General features: G+C 46.6%; 1 protein-coding gene across 3 annotated transcripts; it reads left to right on the forward strand.

Annotated features, from left to right (window-relative positions):
- Positions 1-410: 410 nt before the first annotated feature.
- Positions 411-18,716, forward strand: arhgef3 (Rho guanine nucleotide exchange factor (GEF) 3). Of its 3 annotated transcripts, XM_028429460.1 has the most exons (12): positions 411-670; positions 6,596-6,662; positions 9,102-9,164; positions 14,698-14,805; positions 14,918-15,208; positions 15,367-15,429; positions 15,536-15,632; positions 15,727-15,803; positions 15,878-16,135; positions 16,253-16,423; positions 16,507-16,696; positions 16,778-18,716. In XM_028429460.1, exons 1-12 carry the CDS (start codon positions 636-638, stop codon positions 17,377-17,379), a joined length of 2,022 nt encoding a protein of 673 aa, XP_028285261.1. In that variant the 5' UTR covers positions 411-635; the 3' UTR covers positions 17,380-18,716. The 3 variants fall into 3 exon arrangements, with proteins under 3 accessions (XP_028285261.1, XP_028285264.1, XP_028285262.1); XM_028429463.1 differs by lacking the exons at positions 411-670; positions 6,596-6,662 and adding an exon at positions 7,317-7,802; XM_028429461.1 differs by lacking the exons at positions 411-670; positions 6,596-6,662; positions 9,102-9,164 and adding an exon at positions 12,150-12,860.
- Positions 18,717-19,140: the final 424 nt, after the last annotated feature.

Genomic DNA, 19,140 nt, shown 5'->3' on the forward strand with positions numbered 1-19,140 from the left:
GTGACACAATAAACATCATGTCACTTGAATCTGACCGTGAAGCCACAAAAAGTAGAAAAATACCAGCTTCACTTTGCTGCTGAAACATTTCACAGTTCCTGATTTAATCATAATTCTTTTCTCCGCGTTGAATTGATATTTTTGTTTTAGGATCGGTTCTGGTTTGGCTGCAGCATCTTCATCATTTTGTTAAATAAATTAAAAAATACTGACAGCATTGAAGGTTAAAATGACATCACTTACAATAGATGATATAAAATACTGTTTATTTACTTTATCTTGACTCTTTTGTGCTGCATAAACCATAAAGTTTACATTATTTAATTTATTCATTCATCGCTGGGGGAGAAACCGGGCTTTTATTTTGAAGGCGGCGCCGGAACTGCGGTGTTGTCAGTGGAAAGGAGTTCTTCAGAATCACAGCGTCTCTCAGTTTGTTGTTCAGCTCACTGTCCGCTCTGAAGTTTGGCTTTGTCTTTATTTAAGGAAACGAAACTTTAGTTGTTGGTTTTTTTTTTAAAATCACGGAAGGAGCGACAGCAACCGGAAACAGCTGTTTGTTTGTTTGTTTACTGTTTGTTTGTTGTTTTTAAAATCAGTAGATTGTTTGGATCGTTGGGAGGAGCTGCGGTCCGATGCAGGCAGGTGATGGATGTCAGCGGGGCTCAAGGTGAGAAACAAAAATAAATGTGTGTGAAAGAAAAAGGGAGAAATTAACTCTTTCAGTGCTGGGAGACTGCAGGTCTGTGGTGGAGAGACCCTGACACACAGCAGAGAGAGAGAGAGAGAGAGAGAGAGCAGAGGTCTGTGAGTCACAAGTTTGCCTCAGTGACTTATAGTCAGACACACACACACACACACACACACACACACACGGCTGCAGTCATGTCTCTGTGAGGACTTTGTGATTGAAAACTTTACCAGAGCCACAACCAGGCCTGCAGCAGATTATAGTCCTCACACACACACACACACACACACACAGGGCTCTGTAAGCAGCTTCCTGTCAGTTTGCTGTGAATTAGCATGTCTTTGGTGGAGTGGTGTTGAGGTCAGGTGACTGTGGGGGGGGGGGTCTGATTGTGCTCCTCATCCTGCTGCGGTTCGAGTCCTGGTCCACAAACCAGAGGGTGGAGCACATCTGTGAAGAGCGGAGCACTGCTGGTTCAGGGTGGAGTGGACTCCCTGCAGGTGTCCACAGCAGACTGGAGTCTTCACTCGGGTTTTGATGGCCTGTGGTCTGGGTGCTGCTGGTCTCTCCATACTAAGAGATGTTACTCACTCACCTTCTTTCCTTTCTGGTTCTGTCCAGCCTGAAGTGTGACGGGTGGGTCAGGCTTTAGGCCTTAAAGGTCAGACCAGACAACTTCTTCCACATTAAACTGTGAGGATCATTTCTTTGAGCTTTTCACAAAGTGATCGCCTGAATCCCCGTGATCTGCTCTAAAGCTGCAACAACGAAGTCAAAGATTTGTTGACTCTGAACATGAACTGTAAATTAAGATGGACGTCATCCACTGGTGGTTGTGAGGTGAATGTGTGGAAGGCTGCGGGCGTCGTCGCCATCTTGGCATCACCACTGAACTTTAAGAACAGGTGAGGAGGTGGAGCATAGGTGGAGCCCCAGTGGTGGGTGATGCACACCTTCCATGTGTGTGTGTGTGTGGAGGAATGTGGCTCTGCTGCTGTTGGAGCACGGTGATGATGTTGTTCCGATGATGCTTGCTCTGCTGCTTTGTTCTCTGATCATCATGTTTCCCCCGGCAGTATGCTGCCCTGCCGGTTTCAGGAGGCGTTCGGGTGCAGGTGTGTGTGTGGAGATTTACAGCGCTGATAAGTTTAAACGTCAGACACAATCCAGACTGTTCAAATTTTTTTTAAAGGAACAGACCTGTGCTCGCTCATTACTTACAAAGTGCGTCCTCTTTGTGTTCCTATACTAACCATGTAGCATGTAGCATGTAGCATGTAGCGTACAGACATATGGTTAGCCTTACTTGGAAAACGGATGCTGTTCCTGATGACTGTGAGTTAGCCACGGAGCTAACTGAGCATCAGACTGTATAATACAAACAATTAGCTCAGTTAGCATTGTAGCTCATTAAGTAGCAGTTTACTACCCTTAGTTCCATTTAATTCTTGTAGCGCCCTCTGGTGGCTGTAGTGAATGTGGCAGAAGTAAAAGAAGGAGGTTGAGGAGGGTGGATGGGTCAACAGGTCACTGTGATGATGCGTTTAGTGGGACTACTTTCAGCGGCGGATTAATAAACCTTTGGTGCTGCTGTAGTGTGTGTGTGTGTGTGTGTCTGCAAACAGTTTGCTGAGATTAAGAACAGATGGGGGGGGGGGGATTCAACAAATAAAGGAGCTGGCAGCCAAACACACCTCTGCATGAGTGTGTGTGTGTGTGTGTGTGTGTGTGTAGGTATACTGAAACACACACATCTGGGAGGACAGTCATGTTGTCATCATGACAACATGATGTGGGTCCCCATAAATATTAAAGGCTTAAAAGTGTGTGTGTGTGTTCGTTCAGGGTGGGATGATTTGTACTATGGGAACAGAACAACTCCCTGGAATGAATGAGTCACACACTTAAAACACACACACACACACACACACACACACAGAGACACTACCAAGCTTCACATAAAAGAGCTGCAGTACAATGCAGTTAAAAATGTGTAAAACATGTTGTCTTTAAAGCGGTACCACAACATCAACATGATTTTTAAGTGATATGTTTTTAGTACACTTGTTTTTTTTCCCCATTTTAAGTATAAATCAAAGCATTTAACATGAATGAAATCTTTCCTAATGTTGTCACATTATTTCTTTTCATACGTTTTCTTGAATTGTTGAATTGGACTTTATCTCAGTCTTTATCTCAATGACTGCTGATGTCCTTTGTGTTTCCACATCTCACCTCTGTGAGGTCATAGCTGTGATGTTCATGGAACGTGTGCTGGCAGCTGAGCCGATAGGTGGCTAATAACAGATGAAGTATTTGTATGTGGTCATCAAAATTTGAAGAGGTTTAAAAAATGTCATCATGAGTTACTAGTCATTTAAATAAGCTTTCAAAGCAACGCATCTTATTTCTTATGATTTGTATTGTATATTAAATATTGAACATACAGACACTTATAGGCTTATTTTTATTTTATTTTATTTTATTTAAAAACCTTTTTTTTTAAGTTGGATTAAGGGTTTTCTGAGGGGTTCTGCCTGTTCCTCCTGTCTGAGCCCGGCTTCGCTCTCCTGCTCTCAGCCGTTTCTTCAGCCTCATATACTTTATCAGCAACAACACATAGGACTCGTCTGGGAGGAGTGCCGCTTCCTCCTGCTGTCGGAGCCTGGCTTCGCTCTCCTTCACTTGTGCGTTTTCAGCCGTCAGGGAGTCGATGAGGTTCTGCTGTTCAGACATTTTTGAAGAGAGCTCGCCGATCCGTTTCATCTGTTCGTCTCGCTCGTGAGCCTTCCGCTCAAGTCTCAGCTCCTCTTCCAGGGAAGACTTGTCCTCTGCCAGTTGGTGGATCAGACTGTCTTTTTGCAGGACGGCCTGCTGCAGACTGATGACGTCTGCTTCCTTCTCTGACAGTCTGTTCTGCATGTCTTCTCTGTCCTTTTCAAGTTTCTCTCTGTCCTCCCGTCTTCTCCTGCCCGCCTCAGCCGCCTCCTCCTGTTCCCTCATTTCTTTCTGCCGCCTCCTTTTCAGCTCTTCTTCTAACAAAGACGTCTCCTTCGCTGCGGCGGTGGCTTTGTCCAGCTTTGCCTGAAACTCTTGCGTTTGTGTTTCAGTGTGTTTCTGCTGGAGCTCCAGAGACTGCTGCAGGGACGTGATCTGGGCCTCCTTCCCTGACAGTTCCTTCTCCAGGTCCAGTCTTATCTGTCCTGGGAGCTGCCTCAGCTGTTTGCGGAGTGCTTTGTTTCCATCACTCAGCTGTTGGACCAGTCTCCTCTTTTCCATCAGTTCTTCTTCCTCCTCTTCTATATTGCAGGCCACCCCCTGCTCTCGCAGTCGTTTCTTCAGCCTCACATATTTTATCATCAACTTGGCATAGGACTCGTCTGGGAGGAGTGCAGCTTCCTCCTGCTGTCTGAGCCTGGCTTCGCTCTCCTTCACTTGTGCGTTTTCAGCCGTCAGGAAGTTGATGAGGTTCTGCTGATCAGACATTTTTGAAGAGAGCTCGCCGATCCGTTTCATCTGTTCGTCTTGAGCCTTCCGCTCAAGTCTCAGCTCCTCTTCCAGGGAAGACTTCTCCTCAGCCAGTTGGTGGATCAGACTGTCTTTTTGCAGGACGGCCTGCTGCAGACTGATGACGTCTGCTTCCTTCTCTGACAGTTTCTTATCCAGGTCCAGTCTTATGGGTCCTGTGAGCTGCCTCAGCGCTTCATTTTCAGCACTCAGTTGTTGGACAAGGCTCCTCTGTTCCGTCAGTTCTGTGCGGATCTGACTGTTGATGGTTCTGAGGAGCTGCAGCTCTTTGCCTTGCTCTTGCTGTTGAAGCAGGCACTCGTCCTTTGCCTCCCTCTCCTGTGTCAGCCTGTCTTCCAAGGAGTTCCTCTCCTCTGCCAGACTGGTCAGCCAGCTGTTTGTTTCCAGGACAGTGTCTAGCTGGCTCTGCAGGGAGCAAAGTTCAGAGGCCAGCTTCTCATATCTGGAAGGACGCTTCTGTTGCTTCTTTTCTTTCTTTGCTGCCTTTCGGAGAGAGCGAAACGGGAAAAGACAAGTCCAGTTGTTGTTTTCCATTGGTTCCTGGGATGGGGTAGCAGGTGAAGAAATGTTGCAGAACATTTCTTCAGTAGGTGAAGAAATGTTCCTGTCTGAATGGCAAGTGTTCCCAGATGCTGGAATAACTGTGCTCCTGTGTTCTTCAGCGGGTGAGAAAATGTTCCTGTCTGAACGGTCAATAATCCTCAAAGCTGGAATCACTGTGCTCCTAAAGTCTTCAAACTGTGTGTCGCACTATGGAGAAACACTGAACTCGGGTGCAGCTATATACTTAGAAATGAGCCTTTGATCCTTTGATGACATCATTCCAGCCCCGCCCCCTTCTACCACCATGCATACGAATCTGTTGGAGCCTTTGATGTTATTTGCGTCTCCATGGTAACGTCACCCGGTTAGTACGGTAACATAATACACATGACGCGCGTCAGTATATTCACGGCATTCTGATTTGTGATTTTAACAACTAGCTAGCTAGCTACCTGTCAACATAGTTGCGCCGTTTGTGTGCAAATAATGCCATTTTATTACCTGTCCACAGCATCCCAAGGCTAATTGTATTGACACACATTCACACCCTGTGCTAAAGTCGATATGCTTGTATGCACTACGCTGTGGGATCCAGCAGGAGGATGCCCTGTTGGTAGAACCTGAGCAAACAGGGGCAGACTAGAGTGATGCTGTGGGCTCTGCGGGTACATATTACCTACCTAAATGGTGACGATGGAGACGAGTGTTGGCAACTTGGCGTCTCTCTCGCTACATTTGGCGGATTTTTTTTTTAATCAAAAGCAACTAGTGACTCTCTGGTGACGTTTGGAGACTGACGTGAAATCATTCTGCAGTCAGGCTACTGTCCTCGACAAGCAGCAGCCGTGAGCTCCTCAGGCGGAGCAGAGAGACCCACAGCACTCTGTAAATAGTATATTTCAATGGCAAAAATAAAATAAAAACACGGACATCAGTACAGTTAGCTTAGCCTAGCGTAGTCATAGAGTTCGCGCCTCTGCAGCGCAGAGAGAAATGCATGTCGTGCAAATAAGATAAACAACATGAGCTGTTCAGTTTGTTTAATAAAGAACCAGGTGTAGACCTGTTCTATGGGAAAGGTTTTCTTAAATGGCTTCTGTTAGGATCTGGTGCTATATAGAAATGAAAAAGAAATGAATTGACTTGACCTGATGTAATGATGGAAACACTGACCTGATTCTTAAATATGGTGAATGTTGGATAATTAGGATATATATTTTGTGCTCATCTATGGTATTTCCAGAGTGTTAAAAGTAGAAAAAAACTCAACATTGTAAACCGAACTGAAAACCGAGTGTAGACGCTTCCTGAGGTGACGGAGTTCTGGAAACAGAACGACTGTTCTCTGAATCATCTGTTGACCTCAGTCTCTCTCACAGTCTCAGTCTGCTCACACACACACACACACACACATGACGGGGTGTGTGATGATGAGGTCATGTGTTTGTATGGAAGCACCACTTTCTCACCAGCTCAGAGGTTTGATTAGGATGCAGTGACCACATCAGGCCAGCTGGTGGAGCTGTGCCACACGGCCTCCACAGAGCCAGCAGCAGCACAGAGGAGGATGGTGGACTCTGTCCACAGTCGGTCCTTCCAGGCTGCTGAACTCGAGCTCGACTCAGAGTCCTTCTGATGTATTTTACAGAACAGAACCAGCTTCTGTTCCTTTATAAATAAAATGATGATAAAGTGCCGGAGTCTGTGTGTTTAATCAAACTGCTCATAGTAAAATAATGTATTGATCGTCTCTTCTTTTCTCTCCTCCCATCCTTTGTCCTCGCTTCCTTCCTTCCTTCCTTCCTTCCTTCCTCTGTCTCCTCCTCTGTCCAGGCCGAAGCTGCGGAGGAAAACCACCCCCTTCTGTCTTCTCCCTCCTGACGGCTGGTCCCTCAGAGGGGTGAGTCCCACCTGGCTCAAGAATGATGGTTATCCATCAACCTTTTTGTCAATAGTCTTACACCTAGAAACATAGAAGAGAAAAACTGAAAAACAGCAGCTTCTTGGAAACAATATTATCAATGTAGGATGTTGGTCGCTAGCCTACAAATGCTAAGAACTTCCAAACCCCTTCCTATGGAGGCTAGTTGCTAGTTGCTAGGTGTGCTGGATAGTTTGGATACGTTGCTGCTTGCCCAGGAATGCAGGATGATGGTAGGATCTTCATGTTTCAGGAGCTTTAGATGTCTTATCACCTCAAAATGCAAAAACAGCTGCCGTATGTGTATGAATTGTGTCTTTATTTACTGTATAATCTGAAGATACTCCTTCTAAACTGCTTCAAACCACAGAGAAGTTGCAGGATTGGAACATGTTCCTTCCTGAGGTGTGAGCTCAGAACAATGATGCACGCTTCTACACACTTTTGACAGTGTTGTTGTTCGCTGCACGGCGTTTATAAATGATTACTGTTTGTGTGTCAGTGTTTGTGCGCTGGTGTCACCGTGTCTCCTGTAGCTCCTAATTATAGACGGCTTGTTTCCCCCCCCCCACCGTCCGTCACTTCCTGTTTGTCCACTGAGTGGACACACACACACACATTGTGTGGGGTTCCTGTTCCTGAGGGTCTGTACATCCACTCAGGGAGGTGAAGCCGAGAAGGTTTAGACTGTGTCTGAGGAGGAGGAGGTGCAGAAGAGGAGAGAGAGCAGGAGGAGAGCAGTGGATAGAAGGAGGTCGAGGAGGGATGAGAAGAGAGAGAAGGACGAGGAGGAGAAGAGGAGGAACGAGCGACCGCCGGAGGAAACTAACTAAAGTTTAAAGGAGAGAGAGGAGCTGACTTACAATGTGACTGTGAAGGAGGCGGTTCGAAGGAGGCGAGAGAGGAATACGGGAGAAGTCACTGGCATGTGAGGAGAGAAGTAAAGGAGAGCTGATGTGACTTTAGGGTTAAAAGAAAGTCATCTGGAGGAAGAGGAGAAGAAGAAAGAAGACGAAGAGGAGGAGGAGGAGGAGGAGGAGAGATCTTCAACAGTTGAAGTGTGTGTGAGGAGCAGACCTGGTCCTGATGATGGGCTGCTGTCTGTTTGTTTACTACCGGGTGAGTTTGATTAACCTGAGGAGAGACTGGAGGGCTGTTAGACCATCAGTCAATAAGTCCTTTAACCATCTGTGTTCTGGGAGCGTTAGCAACGTTAGCATAACGCTATCAGACGCCAGTCACTGACCTGTCGGAGGGGTTAATCATGTTTTTAAGTAAGGAGGTTGATTGACCTTATATGGTTTCCATAGCGACGGTGAGTTAAAGGTAAAGTCTGCTGTGTTATATAATGTCCGGCCAACAACAACAAGTCTCAACACAATGCAGCACAAACAGCAGACTTCCTGCTATTGTTGCACTTGGCTAGACTGATCCCAACATCCTCCATCCTCCTTCTCCTCCTCCTTCTCATTGCTTCTCTCCTCTCCTCCTCTCCTCTCCTCTCCTCTCCTCCTCTCCTCTCCTCCTCCTCCTCCTCCTCTCCTCTCCTCCTCTCCTCTCCTCTCCTCTCCTCCTCCTTCTCATTGCTTCTCTCCTCTCCTCCTCTCCTCTCCTCCTCTCCTCTCCTCTCCTCCTCTCCTCCTCCTCTCCTCTCCTCTCCTCCCTCCCTCTCTTCTCTCTTCCTCCTCTCCTCTCCTCTCCCTCCCTCTCCTCTCTCCTCCTCTCCTCTCCTCCTCTCCTCCTCCCCTCTCCTCTCCTCTCCTCTCCTCTCCTCTCCTCTCTCCTCCTCTCCTCCTCTCCTCTCCTCCTCTCTCCTCCTCCTCTCCTCTCCTCTCCTCCCTCCCTCTCTTCTCTCTTCCTCCTCTCCTCTCCTCTCCCTCCCTCTCCTCTCTCCTCCTCTCCTCTCCTCCTCTCCTCCTCCCCTCTCCTCTCCTCTCCTCTCCTCTCCTCCCCTCTCCTCTCCTCTCCTCTCCTCCTCTCCTCCTCTCTCCTCCTCTCCTCTCCTCTCCTCTCCTCAGGTATTTGTGTGATTGCTTCCTGTTTTTGTTGTCATGGCAGCGGACAGGAAGTGTTTTGTTCATCGTCATCCTTGCCACCTTATAAACAGAGGTCACCACAGTTGCCACAGGGGTCGCCTGGTCTAAACCCAATCAGAACCACTGATAGAAATGAGTCATCTTTAATCGCAGCTTCTGCTCACAATAAACAGCAGTTCTGAGTCATTTGTCTCAGAGTTTGTCTCTCAGGAGGAATACCTGTATGCAGAAAGGCTAAAACCGGTCCACAGGGGAGATTCTGATGACGTAATTAGGCAATGATCAATGAACTACTAGTGTCAGGATTTCTGTCCTTTACAAACATCCACATGACCTCTGACCTCTGTCTAACATGACGTTTCTCTGTGTTTCTGTTTTGTAGAAAAAGAGGAAACAGGCCAGCAGGGATGCAGACTCCCTCAGTCTCTGCAGTCTGGATATTAACGTAAGTTAAACTCCTCTAACATTCACTTTGTGAGTCAGCTGAGAAGCTGTGGTGCCAACTTTTACTTTGATAGGGCTGACCACTTCCTGTTTCTGTGTGGTCTTGTGGACCAGAGCAACGCGGTGACTTCCTTATTGTAGGTTCTGGTCTGTCTGTGTGGGGGTTTCCTGCCGCTCAGCGGTGTGTGTCGTCCATATTTATTCACAGTCTGTGGCTATGAGACAACACTTAATCGTCATGGTAACCGCTACCTGAGGGGAACTATTCGTCAGCATCATTGACAGCTGGACAATGCTGCGGCTTCGCCTCCACCCAGTGAGGCCAGAATATATCATGCTTACAGGCACATTGTTGTTGTGTATTGATGCTGATCTGCCTGAACACAGCAGCTCAGTTACTTCCATGGACTCCAAGGTTACATCCTCTATTTCAACAATAAGTCATTCTACCTAAGAAGCCGTAAACCATCTCTGAGGCCCCGTTCACACTGGAGAAAGTCATTCCAGCTAGAGTAGGATTGAGCCCAGACAGCCTTTAAGCTGGATGCGTTCAGACCTATTTTCAATTCTGGCTAGCACACACTTGTGTCCGCACTCAATCCGGCTTCATCCAGCGTGTTTGCGGTCCTCCAAACCACTAGGTGGTGCCTCGTAATATACAGAGTCCGTTCACGCCGCGGTAGGACTGCGTGTGCGCATGCGTCATGCGGTTTTTTGTCCCATGTCGCGCCCTGTAAACCGGAAGTAGCACATCGCTAACCAGAAGTAGCATGTCGCTAACCAGAAGTAGCATGTCGCTAGCCGGATTCTGAGGTGTTCACACTCAGAAAAAAACACATCTGGATTGATCTGGATGCGGCCGAATTTTTTCCCCAGTGTGAACGGGGTAATAGTGTTTAGCAGGCTCTGTGTCCCCTGTTCACTGACATGGAGGAGGCAGGTTTATGAGCTGTACTGTGGTCAGCCACCAGGGGGCGATCAGGACGTGTTTGTGCTCTTTGACGTGTGGTCAGGATGATACCGCATGTTATCTGTGATTCTGATTTTTTAGCATGTACAGTCCTTGGTTTCTGACTCTGGATCATTGTATATTTGGGCCCCTGGAGGGCCCTGGGCCCTCATGTTGGACCCCTCCTGCTGTATTTTTAGCCCCCTGCCAGCAGCCCGTTCCTTCCCGGGCGTTTCCCTCGCTGCTCAGTGGAACACAGGATGTCCACCCGGCTCTAACGCTAACACACTGTCACTCTTATTCTGCACAGACGTTATAAATGACGCTCCATTGTTTATGAGTCAGACTGTGCTCTTACTGAAACCACAGGAGGCTAAAGGTCAGAGGTTCATGTTTTACATGTCCGTCCGTCTGTCTGCGGACTAGCTGCTGATCAATGAAATAAAACCAGTAAATTTAGTTTTTGCCTGAATGCATCGTTGAGAGCTGGTTCTGTGGAGGTCTCTGTTCAGCACCAGCGATGTTATAGATTACTTCACTAGTTAATTAACATATGATGCCCCCCCCCCGCCCCCCTTAGGCTCACATCAGAGATGTTATTGATGGTGTTCAATGAACTGAGAGTTTATCTGGAAGCAAACAGAAATAAGACATGTTTACTTCAGAGTCTTTAACGCTGCTGGATTATCAATCACTCATAATTATAAAATAAAAATATACTACATTATTATTATAACATTATTATTATTATAACACATGATGATAAGACTCATGTTTACATCACAACAATGGGCCTAAATGACGAATAATTTCAATCAAAGTTCAAAACATTATTCAGATATATTGATAGTCAGCATTTAAATCTATTGATTAACATTTATGTTTTCATAATAATAGCCAACAGGCTTTGAACCGCACAGTGTGACACAGACACTCTGTACATGTGTCTGGTTACAGCAGGAGCTGTTAGTTTAATGTAAATCAGTCATCACCTTTTTTGTTGTAAATCGCAGCGTGTGTGTGTTTTTACGCCCCGCCGGTGTGTCACAGTCCAGATGAAAACAGTGTGTCCTCTCTGGGCGTCCACGAGCCGACGGTCCCACTCACAGACAATGGAGCTGAGTCAGAGAGGCAGCGCCGAAGCTCTGACTCTGGGTCCAGTCACAGCGTTCGAGGGAAACCAGGAAAACATCTCTATACACAGACACTGTGTGGTTCTGATGAGCTGCAGCTGATTCAGTGTGTGTGTGTGTGTGTGTGTGTGTGTGTGTGTGTGTGTGTGTGTCAAACTTTGTTTGTTATGAAGTCTTCGTCTTCAAGTCAAAAATCCGACAATAGTCACTAAACACAGATCTATGTGATGAAAAAGACATTCTCTACAGTAAACACACACACACACACACACACACACACACACACACACACACACACACTGTAATTGACTGAAAACTGCTGAAAACCAGGACACAGTGTGGCTGCCTGCAGGCGCTCTCTCCATAACAATTACAGTTCAGATTGACATTGACTGACGATGAACTCCTCTCACATCAGATTTAAAGGAGCAGTGTGCAGTTTTTACCCATCAGCAGCAGTAACATGTATTATAGATACACTTGTTTTTATTATCAGCTGTGACATCACCTGTTTTTTTAGTTTAGAGCATCAGTAGAGGTGGACCTTTGGATTGATTGTTGCAGTGATTGGTCCTCACTCATCCATACGTTGGGCGTCATCAGAAACCTCAGGACCATATAAATCTGTCGTACTCAACCTATAAAGGGAAACGTCATCAGGTGGGTTTCCATAGCAACAGTGAATAAACTACGGATCCCTGCTCCCAGCTCTAATCTCTTTGGTAACGTCATTTTTAGTCTTGTGTCTTCATGCGGGGCTGTTTTCAGCTGCAGGTTTATAAATATTTGGTTTTCTTGTCAGTTTTCCCAGCAGCGCTGCAGCTTACTGACACATCAGACACAGCAGGCTGGTCTTTGCCAGGAGGATCTGTTAACAATACGGAATATATATTAATAAAAACTACAGGAAACAGCAGCAAAAAGACAGGAAGGAAGTTCAGCATTGAGGTGGGCGAGTGAGGCAGTGACAGGGAGAGAGAGAGAGCGTGGTCAAAGTGTGAGTCCTCCACCAGAGGACAAACAGACAGACAGAGGAGGGGGACGAGTGAACAGCCATCAGAGAACAGAGGATTAACCCTCAGAGCTCCAGATTTATCCAAACCTTTTTCATTTGAACAGCAGACAGAGCTGTGTGAGCTCCGCTCCTCCTGGACTGATCCAGATCCAGATTCTGAACTGCTGCTGGTTGTTTGTTCTGACATCACCACCAGAGTCTGTCAGAGCACCAGAAGCTCTCCTGGCAGCAGACTTCTGTCTGGATGCTCTCCCAGTTTCAGACCTTCTGAAGCTCAGCTCGTATAACAAACCTCCTGGTCCTTCTGTTTTGGACCTGTTCTGGACTCATTAGATAGACTTCCGTTGAACTCATCCTCTGGTCTCGTCACTTTTCTTTGGACCCTGATCCCCTCCCTGGACCGCTCTCCTCCTCCGGATTCTCCAGCAGTGTGTGAACATTGATGGATGCTCTCCTGGGACAGGTGACTCTCCTGTTCTGGACTCTGGGCTGAGCAGCATGGTGGGGCAGAGCCCCCTCAGCCTGCTGGTTCAGCGGTTTAACTTTAAGTTCTCTGTGGACTTCAGCAGACACAAGAGCATCATGGGGAAACAGGTGGAGGTAAGATGGAGGACGTACCCTCGGCCTGATTTCTGTTTCAGTGCGTTCATGTCAGTGTGAATCATGTTAGGTTGTTTTCATCAGTGCAACTTGTACTTATGTTTGATTATAACTTTATTGACCTGAAGACTGCAGTTCTTAAAATGGCCTCTAGAGGCTGGCTCCATGTTAAAATGTCAAACTGTACAGCAGAATTAAACACATTTACAGCCTAATTCAAAATGACAGCAAATCACATGCTGCTGCCAAATAAGGCATTCTGTTTGTGTTAGCATGCTAACAACATGCTAACATCTTGCACAAAAAGTCTTCCTGCCAGGCTTCAAGCTCTGGTTCGGACCAATAAGAAGAGACTCCGGCAGGTGCTGCTGTGTTTAAGTTGCTGCACCTCCTCACCCTCACAGCTCTGCCGTGTCTTCAGACATGCTAACTGCTACTTGCTAAATCTCCGGCTGAGTTTCCTCTTTGGGGATGTGTTGATCTGATTGGTTGAACTGACCTTGTAGACGATGATCCGGCCGGTATGTTTAGGTTATTTTGCACTTGTTCATCACATCTTTAAAAAGCATTTTAGATGATTACCTCCTCGTTCCAGGTCCCCTGAGCAGTCTTTGTTACAAACATCAGTGAAACCATCGTATGGATTTAATGATGAGTTATTTTGGGGGATTGAAAGTTGTGACCTGAAAGTCGCTCGGCCCGCTGTGAGCCTGCTGTCATTAGATAACCAGCATATTGTTGACCAACTGCACTGAATTGATTGTTGTCACATTGAATCCGCTGAAGCTCCATCACACACAGAAACCTGCTACAGCATGTTCAATGGAAAAAATCCTCACTGAAACAGCATTTAAATATTGATTTGAAGAGTTAAGAAGGCTCAGTTCAAAGGTCTTTATGTTTAATTTTACTTTTGGAGCAGTGAAAAAATGAAATGAAAACTTTTTCTTTGACTTTGGAGCAAAAACAAATCAGATTGATCATTGATTATGTGATTATTTTTGATGGTTTCAGTGGGTCAGCTGAGTGCAGACTGATTTAATTGCAAACTTGCATCCAGGACAGGCAACCAGCTCTCGTCCACTCAACTGTGGGGACAACATGCAAGTATGTACTGGAGGGGGGGCTGTCCTCTCTCCTGGAGACAAACAGGAAGTCCTCACGGTGTTTATAATCATCGCACACACTTTGAGTGAAGTCTGTAAAGAGTCACCTGTGTGACTTCTGTCTCTGGTTGCTATTATTACCCCGTTCAGCATCCAGCTAGAGCGGGATCTGGGCCGTATCTGGATATATCCTGATAGTTTTTTTCTGAGTGTGAACACTGCGAATCCTGCTATATCCAGCTTGATTTCAATACACCTCATGGAGGTGGATCTAGCCGGATTGGCTCAAATGTGGCTCAGGTCTGAACGCAAATGCAGATGGCGAATCCGGCTAGCGATGTGATACTTCCAGTTAGCGTCATGCTACTTCCGGTTCACGGAGAGCAACACGGGACCAAAAAACGCACAACGCATGTGCACACGTGGTCCTACCACGGCCTGAACGGACTCTATATATTACGAGGTGCCACCTAGTGGTTTGGAGGACCGCAAACAAGCCGGATTAAGCCAGATTGAGTGCGGACATGCTTGTGTGATAGCCAGATTTGAAAATAGGTTAAAGACTATCCAAATACAATCCTACTCTAGCTGGAATGACTTTCTCCAGTCTGAACGGGGCTTAAACATGTTTCCTGCTCCGTGGACTCATTGAGCCACACGTGGATCAGAGGAGTCTTCATTGATTGATTGATTGATTATGTGGACTTATTCTCACCTTCTTTTCCCTCTAGGAGCCCAGCACCAAGCGCACTAAGCCTGTATCCAGGGTGACGTCTCTGGCCAGCCTGCTGCCACCCGTCAAGACCGCCCCGCTGAAGAGGATTGGTCAGACCCTGCAGGTGAACTGCCAATCAGATGGATCAGATTAGAATCCAAAGCTTAAATACGACCTGCTCACCAGTCTTGAACGATTCAAGCCTTAAAAATGTTCTTTGTTATTTGACTCCACAGCGCTCCATCAGTTTACGTAATGAGAGTCGGGCGGACGGTCCTCCTCCTCCTCTTCCTCCTCCTCCTCCTCCTCCTCCTCCTCCTCCTGGTTCCTCTTCTTCCTCTGCAGTAAAGACACGTGTTATCTCAGCAACAATCTCCAACCCTTTGGCCCCTGTCACTGCATCACGGGTTTCCACGGCAACAGCCCCAGCATCCAAGCGCCGTGACAGCAAGCTCTGGAGTGAGACTTTCGACGTCCGGCTGGGAGCGACGCAGCTCCTGAGCCCAAAAGACATAAAACGACAAGAGGTGAAAGACGTTTATTGTTTTATTTGTACGGTGACGCCGAGTCTGATTCCTACATGAGTCTTTAATCCCCAAGTCAGTCACATAAATTAGGACGAGCACGTCTGAACCCGTCTGATGTTCGGCTCCGTTTTTCTGAAAGCCCTTCTCTTCCTCTGTAGGCCATATTCGAGCTGGCTCAGGGTGAGCAGGACTTAGTAGAGGATCTCAAGTTGGCCAAAAAGGTGAAACAAACAAAAACGATTTCTTCTTAAACAAATCTCTTCAAACATTTATGTTGTTCTCCTGGATTCTAACATGTATATGTGTGTGTGTGTGTGTGTACTGCAGGCCTACCATGACCCGATGCTGAAGCTGTCCATCATGACTGAGCAGGAACTGAACCAGATCTTTGGTACTCTAGATTCACTGATACCTCTGCATGAAGGTAGGAAGTCACGTGGCGTCAAATGTCCTTCATGATTACACAGCATCTCCTTCCCACTGCGCCCTGACCTCTGTTCGACTGTGTCTCTCCTCAGACCTGCTGAGCCGCCTTCAGGAGGCCAGAAAACCTGACGGGTCCACAGAACACGTTGGACACATCCTGACTGACTGGGTGAGTGTGCAGGATCCAGACGTTAACAGCAGTCTGATACAGTCTGCAGTAACCTGGTCTCTGTCTCCATGCAGCTGCCCTGCCTCTCCTCCTACACTCCATACTGCAGCAACCAGGTGAAAGCCAAGGCCCTACTGGACCAGAAGAAGCTGGACAGACGGGTCCAGGACTTCTTGCAGCGTTGCCTCCAGTCGCCTTTTAGCAGGAAGCTGGACCTGTGGAACTTCCTGGACATCCCCCGCAGCCGGCTGGTGAAGTACCCGCTGCTGCTGAGGGAGATCCTGAAGCACACGGCCAACGACCACCCGGACCGGCAGCACCTGGACGAGGCGGTGAGGAAAACAAGTGCTCCAGTACTTCATGTTTGGGAGTAATTAGAGAAATTAAGAAAGGAATCAGATGAGAGAGCTGTGTCTGGATCAGGATTAGACTGTGTGTCTGCTCCACAGATGCTGATGGTTCAGAGCGTGGTGGCCGACATCAACAGGCGGACAGGAGAGTCCGAGTGTCAGTACTACAAGGACCGACTGTTGTACGCAGAGGACGGACAGAGGGACGACCTCATTGAGCGCTCCAAGACCCTCAGCTGCCACGGAGAGCTGAAGAACAACAGAGGACTCGTCAGTAGATTTCTAATAAAAGTTGGATTTATGTATAAACAGAAATAAAATAACATGTGTTAACGTGTGTTTTTTCTTCCCAGAAACTCCATGTGTTCCTGTTCCAGGACGTCCTGGTCATCACCAGGACCGTCTCACTGAACGACCACCTGGTCAGCTACCAGCTCTGCCGCCAGCCCATCCCCATCCGCCAGCTGGACCTGGAGGACCTACAGGATGGAGAGATGAGAGTAGGAGGGTCCATCAGAGGGGCCTTCAGCAACAACGAGCGGAGTCAGTAACTCACGCTTCATGTATCCCACAGATGCAGACGGTTGTCCACTAACCTGCCGTCTCTCCTTCTCCTCTTCACAGCAAAGAACTTCTTCCGGGTGTCGCACCGTGCAGGCGCACAGCTGCAGAGCCACTACTTCCAGGCCAGCGACGCCTTCAACAAGCAGCAGTGGATCAACTGCATCCGACAAGCCAAAGAAGCCGCCATGCTGAGCGGGGAGCAGCCGCCGCCGCCACCGCAGACGTTGCTGTGTGTGTGGGGGGAGGAGATGGAGGCAGGCGTGGGTGTGAATGGAGAGAAAGGTCTAAGTTTGGAGAAGAGGGAGGACGAGGGCGGTTTGACTCAACATTCAGGCGTGGACGGAGAGATAAGGCTGGTGATCAGTGACACGGCTGTGGACATGGAGACAGGACAGGGTGGTGCTGAGCAGATGGAGGCCGCGGCAGGAGCTGCTGCAGACTGTAAGATGGAGGAAGAAGGAGGGGAAGGAGAGGAGACCCACAGCAGAGGCGATGATGATGCTTCCATCACCTCTTGTCCTCCTACTGCTCGGCAGGAGAAAATGGAGGAAGCTAAGGAGGAAGAGGAGGAGGAGCAGGGTGGTGCTAAAGAGGAGGAAGAGGCGGCCGGCATGGAGAGCAGTGACTGCCTGCAGAGCGAGGAGCAGACACACAGGTGCTGATGCTCCCAGAAGGATTGAAACTTAAAAAAAAGAACATCAAACTCTGTTCTAGCAGATTCCAGAGGTCACATGACCCCCAGCACGTACATCCTGGCTGTGTGAGCGCGCTCTGATGGTGTTTTTATGAACTGGAACAAAGTTACCTGCAGGTTTTATTGTTGTTTTCAAAATCTTATTTTAATATATTGTTCAAATAACATTTACTCTGTTAGCTAAGTTAGCTAAAATGTCTGTCAGTCCTCTGCACTGTGCAACATTAGCGTTAACCACCTTTCCGTTAGCTGCTAGCTGTTAGCAGTCTGTTAATGATTCAGCCCACACACTTTCTCCCAGCCAATAATAAGCGATCGAAGGTGACAGGTGGAGTCTTTGTGGTGCTATCAGCAAATCCCTGCACAATTTATTTTATTTTAGCTAAAAAACCAGAGATGACTGATGTTTGCGTGTATAAAGTTTGACATTAAAACAACTTGGTCAGGGTTAAAGATCAGATTTGTTTTTTGTTTTTTTACCACATTAAACACATTAGGCAGCATCTCTTTCTGCCGTTTTTGCTATTTCTGCTATGATCGTGACTTCCCACCCTGAACTGTATACATATGGCCACAGGAGGGCGCCATATACACTGCACATGCACACTGAACAGGTGCATACCAACATTCCAGGTCTAGGTGCAAACAGTCAGCCTGAAACGTCCATGATGTCATGTGACTGCTCCTGTGCATAAGAATGTCTAATTGTCTAACTGCTGTATCCTGTGTTGAGGAAGAGGACACAGCACACCGCAGACAAAGCAACAGAACATTTAAGAAAACATCTTACTGCAGGCACACTGAGGGTGGAAGGTGAAGGTGAAGGTGACGGACCTGCTGGGAAGAGAGTCTGAGGTGGTAGAAATAACATCATGTTGCAGATATAACTGAGAAAAGATCAAGCAGGTCTGATGGATTATTTTCTCTCCTGAGTCACGTCACTGCCACAAAAGTCAGTGTCGAAGGAGGAACCTGCTGTGTGCATGTACTGTATGTTCTGTGAGACTGGACATGTATATGTGTATATGAATGTAGGAACAAAGCCAAGCATGTGTACTTGTTATATATATGTGCTTATGCATAACATGTGAAATATGATTACAGCATCAAGACAATCAGTTCAACAGTCAGCCTTAGCATGTAGCTGTTAATGTTGATCATTAAACTACCACATTTAAAAATAGAACTGAAAGAAAAAACTAGAAAGTCTTTATTGTTTTGTGAAGAAATAAAAATATTTAGTCGTGGTATCATTGTGTGGACTGTCACAGAGCCGAAGCATCAATAAATCCTTCTTTCAATAAAGCCATCTTTTTATGTGAAATCTGAAAAGACAGCATGGCCCTGCAGAGCTCCACTGATTTTTTTTTTCAGGTGTTTTTTTTATTTTTTGAATGAGCCATAGGTAAGATAAGATTAACAAATCTTTTTTTTGCATTAAATTTCAAAATTAGCAAAGTTTGAGATCATAGCTTTAAATATGGATCAAATAATCTGAAAATCTTTGCATTCTATATTATAATATGATGAATAAATACTGATAAATAAAAGTACAGTTGGCAACTAAGTCAAAATGTTAAAAACAAAGTGCAGGTTTCAAATCAAAATAATGTGGATATTATGTTTCCCTCAAATTAATTAAATAATTCCTAAATGTATTGCTACATTATTTTATTGTATTTAAAATAAATTAAATAAATAATAAATAAAATAAATTATAATGATTATA

The sequence above is a fragment of the Parambassis ranga genome, chromosome 18 (assembly GCF_900634625.1).
Source record: "Parambassis ranga chromosome 18, fParRan2.1, whole genome shotgun sequence".
Classification (NCBI taxonomy): domain Eukaryota; kingdom Metazoa; phylum Chordata; class Actinopteri; family Ambassidae; genus Parambassis; species Parambassis ranga.

Excerpts from the sequence above, each read along its gene's own strand:
- arhgef3 (XM_028429460.1), top strand. The coding sequence starts at position 636 with ATGCAGGCAGGTGATGGATGTCAGCGGGGCTCAAG. Across the intron at positions 671-6,595 it reads GGATGTCAGCGGGGCTCAAG|GCCGAAGCTGCGGAGGAAAA; the intron begins GTGAGAAACAAA and ends TCCTCTGTCCAG. Across the intron at positions 15,209-15,366 it reads AAGACATAAAACGACAAGAG|GCCATATTCGAGCTGGCTCA; the intron begins GTGAAAGACGTT and ends CTTCCTCTGTAG.